Genomic DNA, 15,572 nt, shown 5'->3' on the forward strand with positions numbered 1-15,572 from the left:
AAAGAATATTTTGGGATTCTTTCTGTGGCTATAAGAATCCACTGTGTTTCTGGTTCCTATAAATCTGGGGTGGGGAACCCCTGACCCTCCAGATATTCCCAGGTTACATGCAATTCGCATGATTCCTGACCATTGGCCATGCTGGCTGGAGCTGATGGGAGTTGGGAGTCCAGCAATATCTGGAGGGCCCCAGGCTCCCCACCACGGCTATAAATATACAACACACACTACCCTGACTTTACACATGTTGGCTGTTGGTTTCTTGTCTTTTGTCTTCTCCGTTGGCCGGTCACATTCCTGCAATATCCGTCTGCAAGCAAGCGAAAGAAGGGAGGATGAGTTCTCTTAACAAAATAAGTCAAGATCGCATAGTTTCACTTTACTTTTTCAGAATTTAGTTTAAATGTCTGCTGTAGTAATAGCAATAAGAGTCTTCACTTGGCCCCAGACGTTCAATAGGGAGGAGACATGTCTGACCTTAACTGGAAAGGAGTTCCATGAACTTGGGCCTGCGATACGCAACACACAGCTCTGGTGGATACAGGTTGTGCACCCAAGCTATGGGGGACCACCATATATTAGGGTTGCCATACGTCCGGAAATTCCTGGACATAGCTGGGATTTGGCCATCGGAAGCAGGGTCCAGGCGGGAAGCGCCGAAACGTCCTGGAAAATCTGGAAGTATGGCAACACGTGTCGGAAGTTTTGGGCGAATTTCCTTTAAAAAACTATTTTAAAATCAACTTTTTAAAAATATGGCAACCCTACGCTATATAACAGAAGGCCAGATCAGGCCAACGGTCTATCTAATCCAGCATCCTGTTCTTATAGTGGTCAGGTGCCAGTGGGAAGCACGTAACCAGGATCCGAGCACAACGCAGATAAACATCTATATACTGTATTACACACCAGGTAGCCAAATTTGTGCTGGCAGCATGTCTTCCTTTTATTCCCTGTCGTCCATTGTAAAGGCCTTTGGCTATATACAATAAAACTGACCAGATTAAAGCCCAATAGCACAATCTTCTCCTGTGGTTTTCAGCAACTGGTATTCAGAAGCATTCTGCCTCCCACCATGTCAATTTTATCATTGTACAGTAAGCCATTTTCCACACACACACACAAACACACACCCCTCTGTTTTCCAGCCAGTCAGCCCAGAGGGATTATCACTGTTCAAAGACACATTCCAGTCAGGAGGGCCTGGAGCATGGATGAGAAGGGGCAGGCTTGGAGAGAGGTTGGGGAGAGTCCTAGGGGCCTAAGAGAGAGGTCTGAGGGCCACAGTTGACCAAGAGGCCTGAGATTCCCCCAAATAGGATACAATACAACCTACCATGACACATTGAATGCAAATGGGCAACTGTAGCAGTAGCCATGCAAAGGTGGGCCAAAGGTTCCCAATATCTGCTTTGAGTGGAAAGCAGACGTTTCACAACTAAAACCCAAATACAAAATGGCCGACCAGTTTCATTCCTTCATAAACCAAGGATAAACCAGTTCATTCTCTCAAATGCAACTCATGGTTTTCTTGACCTCATTCGCACAACTTTCTTTATAAGGAGTATATTCTACGCCCCGTAATGCTTGTGTTGCTTTTTCTTCTGTCTTCCCCCGTTCTGCTACACTTTGTTGGAGACGGGAAGATCTGAAGTGCGCATCCCAATTTTCTCTCACGCACTCACCTTTCTTTCCTTCAAGCCACGTATGAACCCAATGAGACTGTTGACCACTTGGATGAGGCAGAGGATGGCTTCAGCCATGCCGATTGCCAGCAGGAGGGAAAACAACACAATGTTCCAAAGGATTATATTTTCAGGTTTTTTGCAGATGCTCCAGGTTGTCTGGTTAAACAAATAATTGTCCCTACAAAGGGAAAGGTCAAAACTAAGTTTTGCTAGAAACTTTCAGCTGAGAAATACTTCCTTCATCAGACTTAAAGGCTGCATTCAGGAATCATAGTAAACAATGGTTTATCATAATAGGAATAAGCCCAGCCTCCGTTGGGTCCACACACTCCTTCGCCTTCGCCAGTGCAGCTGGGAAGAGGAGTTCAGAAACTTTTCCTTCCCTTTTTAATTAACCACACCTTGCAACATCATCTAAACCCAACAAACCATTGTTGATCTTAACTATGACTTGTCTGAAATGAACCAAATTCCTAGTGTAGCTTTAATTTCCCAACATTCTTAGTTCATTTTAAGGCATGGGTCATAGGGAACTCGGTATAAAGTGCTACAGTATTTTAATCTATATATAACAATTGTTTATTGATGTGTTGTGACTATGATCACTTTGTGAGGCAATTGGACCTAAAAGGTGCACCTTTAAAACAAACAAAATATTGAAGTGTCTTCTAATTACGTGGGAACTGTGCCTTAGGCTCTTACATTCCCCTTCATTCCTGAAGCACACTAGTTTTCTCTCTTCCTCTTCCTGGTTTCCAATAAACCTCCACAGTTTCTTGTTGTATCTGAAGACAGCAAACTATAGGGACCATAAGATTGCCTCCAAGTTGAAAACACACTTCCAAACCACGGTTTCCAGCTCTTGCTTTGAGGCCCATTATAATCATCTGCAGCTTACATGGTTGTCATCATATTGAGGGGAAGGGAGGGCAGGCTGTGCTTGCTGGCTCTGCCCTCTCCATCAAGTGTGTCCCCCCCCCTCACTGGACCCCTTGCTACACCAAATGGGAAAGTGGACAGAAGAATGGGAGAGGGGAAAAGTGGGCAACCTGGTAGCTATGTCCTTTCTGCTGCAGTGTATACCATGTTTTGCACAAACTTTGCAGTGGTGGTGTTGATGGTAGAGGGGCTCTATTATACTTACGCTAAGGTGTCATTCCTGAAAGGGTAGATGTATACTTCGTCACCAATATCACAGAGAGGACCACTAATTAACCCCAGGGATGAGATGATCACACAGTACAGTCCACCGACAGCTCCAAGCACAGCAAAGACGAGAGAGAGAACCATCTGGAAGGCAATAGACACGTTAGCATCAAAGCCGTTTGGAACTCCAAAAGGTATATGTAATTAATTTCGACCTGACTAGCAGTGGGGTTGATCCCCTGCCTGTTCACCTGAACCTAGCTGGGCCCGTGGAACCAGCAACTATAGGTACTTCCAGACTGTTGCTATTTTCAGGTGGGATTCCACCACACATTTGCAAATTCAGTTTTGCACAATTATACTTGACTGGGAGACCTAGCTAAATGAAGCAGCTTCCCCAAAAGTTGGGCGGGCGATAAGGAAAGCGATGAGAAAATACTGTGGGGTAAAAATTGCTGTGACATAACACAGCCATTTAACCTCTCTGCGAGCGAATAACGAGAGCAAACGCTCATTAAATAACCAACGTCGTCTCATCTCACTGAAAACAAATCAGGGCGGATGCTTAATAAACAGGTTTTCTGGAGGAACCCTCCGGACAACTTCCAAGCACACAGCAAAGAAGCCATGATGGATCAAAGATAAATTAAATATGCAACCCTGAATCATCTCTGAGTGAGCTGTTTGCAGTTTTGTGCTAGGCAGCAGCCTCCTACGTGAAACCTTGTCATTCTGAAGGATAAGATTAGAAGGAAGCATCGTGCTATCAACAGAACGAGATGTCTCCAACACTAAGAACAGCGAGGAACCCAAACAAAAGCGAAACCATAACACGTTTAGAAAAACAGGCCTTGGAGCAGGTCAAACGATCAACAGTGCCTGCACAAAGAACCACTGGTGAAGGAAGGCCCTCACATACGCTACCCCTCCTCCCAGAGTATGGTAAATTATAGTCTATTTCTTACATGGACCTGCCAACATAAGTAATGAAATTTATGCAAAAGTCCATCCTCTGGCCCAGTTCCGGATCAGTATGAAAAAGCGTACACTGATAATCTGATCACAACGATAATCTTTTCTTTGACTTTATTTTAACCCACAGGCAAATGTACTCATTCTGTGTACCCACCTTATAGTTTTGTTTTTATCTTTTAATTTTTGTCTGCTGTTATAATTGTTCTGTTTCATATGCGGTACAAACCGAAATTTTAAAAAACCATTTATGTATATGGGGTGTGTGGGTGTGAGTGATTTTTGTACAGATAATCCACAGGTAACATTTATTCTTGTTGTTGCCAGCTACTTATATCTTCTTTCTGTATTCTCGCATACCCTCCAAGTGTCCCGATTTTCCAGGGACAGTCCTAGAATTACGAAAGCCATACCAGATGCTGATTGGATCCTGGAATGTCCCTATTTCCCTTGCCAGCGCTGCTGCCGTCACCCAGCTCAGGGAGGAAAATGAGATGGCCCTTGTCTCAAGCAGCGGCAGCAGTGGCAAGGAAGCATCCCATAACCTCTCTGTGGCTGCTGCGGCTGGCCTCCTGCCTTGGGCAGCTCAAAGCAGCTGCTGGAGAGCGGGCAAGGAGGAGGAGAAGCTGCCGCCACCAAGGCCTAGCCCTGTGTCACATAGCAGCTCCGAGGGGCAGACGCAGGAAATGGGCATAGCCAAGGAGGGGCAGGGGGGCAGCTGCCCCCCCCTAGATCAAGTTAAACAATAGAAATACTGTTATGTATTGAAGTTCTCACCCTAGGCCACTAGGGGTGTTGTGTATATAATTTCACTCTGCCCACCGTGACTGCAGTTCTCACTCAGGTCCACAACAAGCAAATGGAGGATTGAGAGTGCCGCTCACAGATTGGGTAGCTAGAGAGAGTTGTTACTGTTGCATGTTACTGAGTACTATATAAGCAGGCTGGCTCAGTTCAGTTCTATTCCAGCCTGAGAATAAAGAGAGCTGCTTGGAGAAACACTGTGTCGTCTGCTATGTCCACCCACTACTTAATAAATACTTAACTAACTGACCAATCACATTGTCTCTGCCCTCCCCCCATAACAGAAGTCTTGCCCCCCCCCCTTAACAAAAATTCTGGCTACACCCATGGGCAGAGGGGAGGGCCGCTCTGGGTGGGAAGAAAGGGGGAGCAGAGTGCAAGGATTATTGTTGTTGTTGTTATTTTAATAAAAAGAATTATGTGTCCAGGTCTAATCTTGTCCCTTTCAAAAACTTATTTAATGGTGTGAGTTTTTATTTTTGTAAATATACTAAAGAATTTAAAGGGGGGGTTAAGGGGTTCTCTCAGGGTGGTGGGGGGCATGTGCTGGTGGTGGGGGCACTTGTCCTTCTGATAGGAAAATCTCTGCAGGAGGGGACACAAAAAATGGGGGGCTGAGGAGGGTCAGCGGGGGGGGGGGGGAGTGAGAAATGTCCCTATTTTCATCTGAGGAATGTTCCAAGCTATTAGGGAACCAGAAAAGGGAACTTAGGACTTGTGTTTTACAACTAGATCAGCAGGCTGGAGGAAGTTAGGAGGAGACTGTATTAATTGTGCTACTTACTGCAATTGATTGCTTTGTCAATATAGCTGATAGTTCATGCCATTATAAATATTGCTTTGCTTTAAGTTCCTTTAAATTTCATATGTGGTTTGCTTTATATGTGGGACCGCCTCTCCTGGTATGTCCCATGTAGGACCTTAAGGTCCTCAAATAATAATCTTTTGGAGGTCCCGAGCAACAAAGATGCTAGGTTGGCCTCAACTAGGGCCAGGGCCCCGACTTGGTGGAACAGTCTATCACAAGAGACCAGGGCCCTGCGGGATTTGGCATCTTTCCGCAGGGCCTGCAAGACGGAGCTGTTCCACCTGGCCTTTGGGTTGGTTTCTGTTTAATATTTATGCTTCATCTTTTATTGGTGGGTTATTTTGAAATTGAGACCTGCAGTTTTAATTGAATTTTTAAATTTGTATTTTAATCTGTAATTTTTAAATTGATCGTGTTTATGTTTTGTTTGTTTGTTTGTTTGTTTGTTTTGTGTTTTTTGTGTTTTTTGCTGTGATTTTAATTGATGTTAGCCGCCCTGAGCCCGGTTTTTTGGCTGGGAAGGGCGGGGTATAAATATTATTATTATTATTATTATTATTATTATTATTATTATTATTATTATTAAGTTGCATTATTCTCTCTAGATCCTGTGTTACTCATCCAGAATTTGAAGAAGTAGAGAAGAATATTAAGGGGAAGGGAATTCAAAACAACCCAGCAAGGACTGACTGTTCTCATTGACCATGGAATGCTGACTAAGAGATGATGTGGAGAAACTGGGGCGAAGGGGGAACAGGAAGGAGGATTTCTTTCCCCTCAATTTACAAGGATTTGCTTACCCCACATCTGTTAGCGCAGCATTTACCTGCACCCAATATCATAAACGCTGGCAAGAAAACCTGGAGGGGAAAGAAAAGCACACATTAAATGGTGGTGGAAGAAAGCAGTAGTTGTTATTAGACAAGCAAACAAAGGCTTATTCAAATGTGCCATAGGTTGGGTTTTCGCCAAGACAAAATTGTGTTCAATGTTGAGGGCAGCTGACATGCATGAGGAATGAGACATCAAGCTGAAGGCAAGCGGTAAAATTCAACAGGAGTGCCGGACGTGGTCTGATAGTTATTCTCCTTGTCTGCAAATAAACAGACATTTTTGTGGTGGTGAGGATGGGACAGGAACAGCCCTGAAAGATTTCAGAGTGGTTTCGCTTGAATGCGGGAAAGTCATCTGTGGAAGGTGTCTATTGGGCAGTGCCTATAACGTCATAAATACACTTCCCTGCCCCGATTTCCAGAGCGGTTTTGTAACCATTTATCACAGGACACTTCCACATACGCAGCAGTTCATTGTAGCTGCGATGCTGTTTATGCATGCAAGTTCACATCAAAATGGTGCCACCCCTTAATCCAGATTTACTACTGTGTTTACGCGAATTCTAATGTGCCATCAAATCTAATGCACACCTCAGATTTTCAAAACCTTGGAAACAAAAAAATATTCGCTGGCGGATGTAAATGCACCATCAAATCTAGTGCACATCCTAATTTTTGCGGCGTCATTTGGCCAAAAAAAAAAAAAAAGGTGTGCGTTACTTTCAAGTAAATACAGTACTGTATTTCGTTGGTTGGTTCTTTCTCCTTACCAGATCTTCTGCAGCTGTAAATCTGAATTAAATAGGAAAATGATATCATTTTGCTGAAGGTGACGTCCTGTATTCATGGCACAAAACTTGTAGGCATGAACAGCACAGAGTCTATAATAAATTGTCATTTTGGGGGAGGGTGAGGAGGCTTAACTGAAAATTGAATACTGTACATCAATGAGTAGAGTTATGTGCACCACTTTGATTTGCTAATACACACACACACACACACACACACACACACACACACCTTTTCTTCCAAGGAGCGCTCAAGGTGGTGCTGATGGTTCTCCATCTCCCCATTTCATCCTCACAACAATCCTGTGAGGTAGGTTAGGCCAGACACTCCATTTCAGAACACCAGAGACTTTAAGGATATTGCTGAAGTTTATTATCTCGTTTGCAGAAGGGAACTGGTGGTGTGAAAAATGGAAGTCCAGCAACCAATTGGTGCTCTTCCTCTCATTTGTTACAACATCCAAAGCCAACTAATTCCTGGAGGCCCTTCTGCACAATCTGCAAATTTGCTTTTTATTTTATCTAGCCTCATTCCAAGGACAATTGTGTGCCATAGAGGATGTGGTGTATTTGTTCTCTCTCTCTCTATCATCATCATCTTTTGCAGCTAAATTGGAACTTTGCCAGAAGGCTGGCATAATGGAAAGATGTTCTCGGTGGTTCAGACAGTTAGCACAGCCCAGGATGGTGACCTCTGGTTCAACTTCCTTAATTGACGCAGGAATTGGAAGCACTTCTTAATATTGATTATGTGGGTCACTTTTTCTTTTTAAACATTGTGAATGCACACACACACACAAAAAAAACCCTGCAAAAAACAACAACCCTTCCATCTGCTTAAGGGACATTTTTATAGCCTCCAACAACAGCTATTTGTATGCCTTCCCATCAGATTTCAAGGAGATAAAGAACTACAGAACTTTTATAAGACATCTGAAGGCAGCCCTGTGTTGGGAGGTTTTTAATGTTTGATGTTATCTTATGATTTTATGTGTGTTGAAAGCTGCCCAGAGTGGCTGGGGCAACCCAGCCAGATGGGCAGTGTATATATAATTAAATTGTTGTTGTTGTTGTTGTTGTTGTTGTTGTTGTTGTTGTTGTTGTTGTTGTTGTTAAATATTATTCCCTCCAACTAACAGTTGTTGCCATTTTAAGAGTTTAAATCCACTAACCAGTTGCTTTTGAGCCATTCGTTGATGGATTTTTTTAAATCAATATGTGCTTTGCCCCCAAATGATAAGTTAGCCTCACATTAAATTTTCCAAAAGGCTATCATACAATGCAAGATGGGGAAGCGATCTTCAGTATTTTGGCTTTCGTTACAGGTAAGACACCAGCACTGAAACATAACACACCGGAAACAAAGTAGCCCTGAAAAATAAGCAGTGGTGCCTTAACAGACAGCCTAATGCTTTGAGATACTCTTCTGGATTTGAATCAAGCTTTTCTGGATGCAGTGCGTTCAGTGACCATTTCCTTTTCATTCTAGTGATGAATGGAGAGTAAAGGCCTTGTGTCTGGAATCATGGGGAAGGTAGACGTTTTAAAAGGCTCCCCGGGGAAACTGTAGTAAAACACCAGCCGTTATTTAACAATGAACCGATGGCATCCAAAATGCAAACAGTACAATGGTGGCTGCAGGAATGAACAACCCGCCAACGGTCAGTGCACATGTCATTTCACAGGGAAACATGCACTTTAATTGCAGCAGTCCGCATTAAGGGTTAATATCTACTCTCAGAGTGCTGTTGTCAGTATTCGGAAGATCGATGGGTGCGCCTCCCCCTCTGCTGTTCTTCATGCGCATGTCTGACGCCAACCAATCTGACCTTAGGCTATTTCTATTTAAATGTTTCACAAGAAGTTATATTCTGACTGAGAACACAAACCACACTGCTTCTCTGCTCATGCCTTTCCTGATGTTTGGTTGCTACTAAGCAATGCATCATAAATCAGCTGTTTTCCCTGAAGGGGGCTGATTGTGGCCTCCCATATGTCTCTTACCTCATATGCTGCAACATTCCTCACATGAAAATAGGGACGTTTCTCACCCCAATTGCCCCTCCTCAACCCCCCCCCCCAATTTTTGTCACACCCACCCTCACCCAGAACATTTCCTATCATAAGCAGGGTGACTGGCACCACCACTTCACCAATGGGACTCAGCACACAGGCCCTCCGCTGTCCTGAGAGAACCTCTTAATCCCAGTTTTGTTTTGTTTTTTGGTAGATTTACCAAAAGAAAAACACAAACCGATAAATAAATTTTAGAAAGGGGCAAGATTAGATGCAAACGCACAAAGCTTCTTTGTCTTTTTTTTTTTAAATGAAGATTCCTTATTGCTCCGCACCGCTCGCTCTTTCTTCCCATCCAGGGTGGCCCTGCCCTCTGCCTGCCCAACCAGTTCATCACACGGGGCTGTCCTCCTCCTCCTTCTTTCTTCTCTCATAGCTTCAGCCTTGGTTTCACAAAGAGCCAGTGTGGTGTAGTGGTTAAGAGCGGTAGACTTGTAATTTGGTGAATCGGGTCCGTGTCTCCGCTCCTCTACATGCAGCTGCTGGGTGACTTTGGGCTAGTCACACTTCTTTGAAGTCTCTCAGCCTCACTCACCTCACAGAGTGTTTGTTGTGGGGGAGGAAGGGAGAGGAGAATGTTAGCCGCTTTGAGACTCCTTCGGGTAGTAATAAAGCAGGATATCAAATCTAAACTCCTCCTCCTCCTCCTCCTCCTCCTCCTCCTCCTCCTCCTCCTCCTCCTCCTCTTCTTCTTCTTCTTCTTCTTCTTCTCCACCACAGGCTTCTGACTGCATCCTGCTTCTAACTCAGCTCACAAACCCACAATTCTGGCCTTTGTCCTTCTAGCGGCCAGCCAGAAGTGAGGGGCAGATGGGGGCTCATCAATCTGGGAAGGTCCCCCATCTAGGAGAATGGAAATTCTGATCCTAAATCTCTGCTGCCTTGTGGGATATCTTCAGCAGATGAAAAGGCTAAGGAGTAAACCCTACAAAATCCGGAGTGGAGTCCCTAAGACGGTTGGATGGTGCCTTGTACGCCTCTTTCTGGCAACTCCTTCAGCCAAGCTGGTGCCAAACGTATTGCTCTGCTTTCCTTTGGACCACATCAGTGAGGCCGAGAGGGTGGTCTTGACGTCAGCCAATGCACACTGCCTAGGCTTGAGCCCTGGAGAGGTCACTTCAGTGCTGCTAACACAGCAGTTTGACTTCACCCCCGGAGGCGCACTCCATTGTCTCTCATGACTGACAGATGCCAACAACCAACCTAAGTATTTCTTCTAGAAAGGTATATATATATAATTTTATTAATCGTCATCATGGCTAGTAGCCATTCTTATCCTCCATTAATTTGTCTAACCCACTTTTGAAACTATCCAAGTTGGTGGTCATCATTACATCTTGCATAAAGTATAAAATCAATATTGATTTCTGGGACAATAACATCCATGCAGCCGTGGCCGCATACATAAATAGTCCCTTGGGATTTCGGCACCTAGAATTCCTAAAAGGAAGGCTTTGCTGTTGTTGTTGTTTTTAGAAAAGGTTATTTTAAACATTTTTTTTCAACTCATTATATATCATTTCCCAAAATTCTTTTACCACCTCACATTTCCATCACATATGATAAAAGGTGCCTTCTTTTTCCTTACATTTCCGGCATACATTCGACTCCCTTTTATACATATGTTATTGGCCCAGAGATGAAAAAGGTCCCTACCAGAGAAGAATGGCGGATCAAGTTGATGGATTATGCCGAAAAGGCTAAAACGACCGGAGGAATCAGAAATCAGGGAGACCAAAATTTCAATACGGAATGGGGAAAATTTGTAGCTTATCTTAAAGACCATTGTAAACAGTTAAAACCGTTAGTAGGATTGGAATATCACTTGTAGTTTAATGGTGAATTTTGGACACAATGGAGAGGTAAAAGATTTGAATTATCATAAAAGATGCAGGAGAAAATAATGAACAATAGGGCCGACAAAGGGGAGGAGATTCCTTGGAATCTTATTTTTATGTTGTATGTTGGATATGGGACTGTAAAAATTAAATCTGAAAAACCAAATAAATAAATTATATATGTGTGTGTGTGTGTGTGTGTGTGTGTGTGTGTGTGTGTACATACACAGACACAGACACAGACACAGACACACACACACACACACACACACACACACACACACACACATATCATACAGACACACAGACACAGACACACACACACACACATATATATATCACAATATTGTTTTCTAGTCCAGATCTGCCCTGCGATAGGATCCCTTTAGGTTTGTTTCACATAAAGCTGCAAACATGAACAAGAGAAACAGTGCAAGCTTTTTCCTTACCAATATTCCAGCTCCAATAATACCGTGGAAAAACCAGACCAGGTCCGTGATCCTGCGTGCTTCCAACACTTCTCCGTTAGGGAAGTAGAGGAGGAGATTGGAGACGATAGCGCAGACAGCAAGAGGCAGGAGGGCAATCCCAATGCATTTGGAGCATTTCCCAGTGCACATCCTGTATCTCTTCTTAGGAAGGACATGGGGAACGAAAAGAAAAGGCTGAGTAGATGCATTGCATAAAAGTGGATCCCTAGAGAATGAAGAACGGGGCTTCCACTGCAGTTGCTGACATGACACCTTGGCTCAGAGATCTCCCAATTTGCTGCCAGGTCATTTTCAAGGTGTTAGTACAGGCACCCCCAACCTTCGGCCCTCCAGATGTTTTGGACTACAACTCCCATCATCCCTGACCACTGGTCCTGTTAGCTAGGGATCATGGGAGCTGTAGGCCAAAACATCTGGAAGGCCACAGGTTGGGGGTGCCTGTGTTAGTATATAACAGCTTGGGAACAGTTTACCTGCTAGATTGCCTTTACCTATATATGCCAGCTCAGCTGCTTTGCTCTGCAGAACTGGAAGCTGCAAATCCATCTTTTAGTGTGGCGGCACACAAACTTTGGAACTCCCTGCCTATTGACCTCAGGCAGACAGCTTTGCTAAAAAACCTCCTAAGCCTACCCAGAAATGCAAAATGTTGATGTGCGTTTTAATCCGGCATTTAGCTTACTGGTGGTTTTATGTGGTTTTATGTTTTGAGTGTTTTAAATTATTATGTTTTGAATGTTTTAAGTCGTTCCTAACTTCTTCTTTTTTTACTGACAATCTTACTGTTTTATCCTTTTTTGTAAACCGCTTTTTACAACCAAGCAGTATATAAATCTAGTAGAGATCAGGAAATAAAACAGGGTGCCTTTTGACTGTGGGAGAGGACCATTCGTGGCATTTAAGTGAGATGCTTTCTGATAAATGGGCTGTAAACAGCTGTCTTATGTTGAATCAAGACCACTGATCCAGCTAGCTCAATAATATCTAGGCCAGTTATGGGTGCTTATGGTAAAGATAAAGGAGCCCTGGACGGTTAAGTCCAGTCAAAGGCAACTATGGGGTTGCAGCGCTCATCTCGCTTTCAGGCCGAGGGAGCTGGCGTTTGTCCACAGACAGCTTTCCGGGTCATGTGGGCAGCATGACTGAACTGCTTCTGGCACAACAGAACACCGTGACAGAAGCCAGAGCGCATGAAAACGCCATTTACCATCCCACCACAGCGGTACCTATTTATCTACTTGCACTGGCATGCTTTTGAACTGCTAGGTTGGCAGGAGTTGGGACTGAGCAATGGGAGCTCACCCCTTCGCGGGGATTCAAACTGCCAACCTTCTGATCGGCAAGCCCAAGAGGCTCAGTGGTTTAGACCACAGCGCCACCCGCGTCCCTTGGTGCTTATCCAACTCCCAGATGTTCCATTATTCCCACCCTTCCTTTGTGGGAGGAAGGGTGAGATGGAAATTGAATAGATCATCATCCCTGTCCATGAGCTGATGGAAGCTGGAGGGCCGACACCTTCTGGAGGGATGCCGGTTACCCATTCCTGGTCTCTGCTGAGTGGAAACTGACCATGTTCATTGGCAGCCCCATCTGGAGGTGCTGGGGATCGAACCTGGGACATTCTGGATGCAAAGCAAAGGCTCTGCCAATGAGCTCCAGCCGCCCCCGTCTTATGCCTATTGTCATAGGGAAACTGCTGCTTAAAGGTCAAGAGAGAGACAGTGAAGGAACAGCAGACACAACAATGAGCTGCGATCTGGCTGGAAGGTTGATGGCATCATCAGGCTTCTCTCTGGGTTTCCAACAGCCGAATCCCAGCTACGTCCGGGAAATTCCAGACGTATGGCAACACTAGCATATCTGCTGCCATGTAAGAGTGTCTGCTGTTCGCCTCTCTTTAGACTCCACTTGTATATTTGGGGAGAAATCTATCTTTGCAAATGTGTTTTTACAAATATTCCAAAGATACATTAAGTCTCCTGTATGTTCTGAGCCAAAAGAAGCCAAGCTAAGTTAGTACTGTCCTGGAACTTCTCCCCATTAGGGGAGGATGGGAAACATAGCAATATGTACATAATCTTATATTTCAGAAAGAAGTTGCCCAGGGGGGAGGGAGGGAACGACCCAGTAGCAGCAAGAAAATCCTATAGCACCATCTCTTGGCAGAGGCGTTCATTGCAGCGTTGCAATATCTTTTAACATGCAGGAGACTTGAAAACAAGCAAGCAAACAAGTAAACAGGAAAGGTTGCAGAAAATAGGCATTATGGACTTTACATGTACTGTATACCGCTAAAAGTAGCAGCCTGTGTTTTCGCCTCCCCTTCCTCATCATTTCAAAATTGGGATGGAAGAGAAATCAGATACTGCTTGCATTTAAACCTAGCTAACTGGCTCTTTCTAAAACAACATGTTAATCGAAATTCAGCTCTCCTTTGAAATTTGCACTTCTCCAAATTCCGCAATGGAGTTCTCCAGCCAAGTATATATGCCTTAAAAAAATCACATGTTATTGAAAACAGCATGCAAAAATGTATTATAATAGGGGAAATCACCTTGCAAAAATGTGTATGTTAGGCAAACGTACGCATGGAAGTGAGTATATTAGGAGAAATTTGCACCAAAAAGCTGATGAATTTCCTTGAAGGTTTGTTTGTTTGCTTGTTTGTTTGTTTAATGCAAACTGATATACAAATGTGGAGAACTGAAATTAAGATTGGGGAAATGAGAGACTGAGAAACCAAACTTGACAGATTATCCCATTCCAACAACCACAGAATCATCGAATTGTAGATTACAATATTACTATGCTCAACCTGCTTCTCCTAGCTTCTCTGAGCAGTGTGAAGTTCTGGGGGTGCAGTATTTGCCCTAGCTTAATACTTAAACCCCAGGTGGCGCTGTGGGTTAAACCACAGAGTCTAGGGCTTGCTGATCAGAAGGTCGACGGTTCGAATCCCTGCCACGGGGTGAGCTCCCGTTGCTTGGTCCCAGCTCCCGCCCACCTAGCAGTTCGAAAGCACATCAGAGTGCAAGTAGATAAATAGGTACCACTGCGGCAGGAAGGTAAACAGCATTTCCGTGCACTGCTCTGGTTCGCCAGAAGCGGCTTTGTCATGCTGGCCACATGACCCAGAAGCTGTCTGCGGACAAATGGCGGCTCCCTCGGCCAATAGAGCGAGATGAGCGCCGCAACCCCACAGTCGGACACGACTGGACCTGATAGTCAGGGGTCCCTTTACCTTTACCTAATATTCTTTGGGAGGAAAATATGGAAGGTTAAGGTGTTATATGTAATATCTGAGTTCGTTTTCAGATATACAGGTTGAACATAGGTGGAGGAACAACTTATTCAGGTTTCCTGAGCTGGCTGGGGCTGATGGCAGTAGTAATTCATCAGGGTTGGGGGGCAGACTCACAATGCTGTTGTTAGCTCAATCTCAGCTCTCTGTCTCTTGGTTCCAGCCTTTTTTTTTCTGTGTTCCACTCCAAACAAATTAAATAAGAGATTTCCACATCCTTAGCTGGGTTAGGGAAGGGAAGAGATCTGCTTTCGCTCTGATTAGAAGACATAAGGAAGGTGTCTAACAATCAGCTCCCTTAATTTCTTTTTAATTACCTGTGTCACATAGATAGATGATGGAGCTTGACCTCTGGAGCAATAAGAAATAAACCAATGTTTTCTTCAGATTGCAAGAAAAAAAGGATACGGACTTCAAGCAAAAATGCAAAGATATTGTCCAAACAATAACAAGTTTGCGCAGCTTCTTAATAAAAACCAGACTGATAACAGATTGACAAGTTGGAAACTCGGCCAATCCTAGCCTCATTGGGAATCTGGCAAGCCCAAATCCCGACCCACCTGTAAGTCAAAATTGACATTAGGCAGATCTTCTCCTTAAGGAGATCTTTTGGATTCCTCCTGAAATATGAGGGTGAGGACAGCATCAATCCTTACCTTATTTATCGTACAGGAAGGCAAATGTACCCCAAACTGTAAAATCTCCAGCTGGGAATGGGGTGAGGAATCTTTCTTTCTAGTGGCTTCAGATTTTATACTTCCCCCTCATTCTCCATAGCAGCCTTAGGAAGGCAAATAAACCCTCTGGAGGTAGAACTTCCATTAAAC

The 15,572-nt window shown here is 44.1% G+C and overlaps 1 protein-coding gene across 1 annotated transcript; it reads right to left on the reverse strand.

Moving 5' to 3' along the window:
* Positions 1-262: 262 nt before the first annotated feature.
* LOC117044954 (transmembrane 4 L6 family member 1-like) lies at positions 263-11,597 on the reverse strand. Its single transcript, XM_033145747.1, has 5 exons — positions 11,403-11,597; positions 6,219-6,278; positions 2,833-2,978; positions 1,686-1,866; positions 263-310 (listed from the first exon to the last, which is right to left on the reverse strand). The coding sequence occupies exons 1-5, from the start codon at positions 11,571-11,573 to the stop codon at positions 290-292; spliced, it is 579 nt and encodes a 192-aa protein (XP_033001638.1). The 5' UTR covers positions 11,574-11,597; the 3' UTR covers positions 263-289.
* Between the last annotated feature and the right edge of the window lie 3,975 nt (positions 11,598-15,572).

The sequence above is a fragment of the Lacerta agilis genome, chromosome 4, assembly GCF_009819535.1.
Source record: "Lacerta agilis isolate rLacAgi1 chromosome 4, rLacAgi1.pri, whole genome shotgun sequence".
Classification (NCBI taxonomy): domain Eukaryota; kingdom Metazoa; phylum Chordata; class Lepidosauria; order Squamata; family Lacertidae; genus Lacerta; species Lacerta agilis.

What these genes read in the sequence shown, in the direction of transcription:
- LOC117044954 (XM_033145747.1), bottom strand. Translation starts at nt 11,573, where the DNA reads ATGTGCACTGGGAAATGCTCCAAATGCATTGGGATTGCCCTCCTGCCT. An exon ending in TTCAGGAATGACACCTTAGC is followed by an intron (nt 1,867 to 2,832) that starts GTAAGTATAATA and finishes TTCCCTTTGTAG; the next exon opens with GGACAATTATTTGTTTAACC. An exon ending in GTGGCTTGAAGGAAAGAAAG is followed by an intron (nt 311 to 1,685) that starts GTGAGTGCGTGA and finishes GCTTGCTTGCAG; the next exon opens with ACGGATATTGCAGGAATGTG.